The sequence below is a fragment of the Passer montanus genome, unplaced genomic scaffold (genome assembly GCF_014805655.1).
Source record: "Passer montanus isolate IOZ18808 unplaced genomic scaffold, ASM1480565v1 scaffold3779, whole genome shotgun sequence".
In the NCBI taxonomy this organism is placed as follows: Eukaryota; Metazoa; Chordata; class Aves; order Passeriformes; family Passeridae; genus Passer; species Passer montanus.
Window position 1 is genome coordinate 1 of NW_024368573.1, and position 348 is coordinate 348.

The 348-nt window shown below is 66.1% G+C and overlaps 1 protein-coding gene across 1 annotated transcript in view; it reads right to left on the minus strand.

Annotated features, from left to right (window-relative positions):
- The window catches only part of LOC120506095 (metastasis-associated protein MTA2-like), an 837-nt gene continuing 489 nt past the window's right edge, over positions 1-348 (minus strand). The window contains exons 3-4 of the mRNA XM_039717234.1: positions 210-327; positions 1-130 (exon numbers count right to left, since the gene is read on the minus strand). Of these exons, the coding sequence (XP_039573168.1) occupies positions 24-130; positions 210-327 (225 nt within the window). The 3' untranslated portion in view covers positions 1-23. The remainder of the gene's footprint in view (positions 131-209; positions 328-348) is intronic.

Sequence of the window (348 nt, forward strand, 5' to 3'; positions counted from 1 at the left end):
CCCCAGCTCCCCCAGTGCCCCCCTCACCGAGCCACCACCAGGAACTGGTCGATCTGCCGGTCTGTCAGGGGGTTGTCGGGGTCCCACACCTTCATCTCCATCTTCTGCTGGTTCCTGTTGTCTGACTCACCTGGGGGGTGGTTTGGGGGGGCTCTCAGGGTGAGCCCCCCATCCTGCACCCCCCGGAGTCCCCCCTGAACCCCCCAAACCTTCGGCCAGGCGCTCGGGGATCTCGGCCTGGTACTTGCAGCCCACCCTGATCTCGCCCTGGTCCGCCAGCAGCGTTTTCTGCACGGGGTCGAACACCAGCGAGTAGAAGAAGCAATCCTGTGGGGAGGGGGCACACGG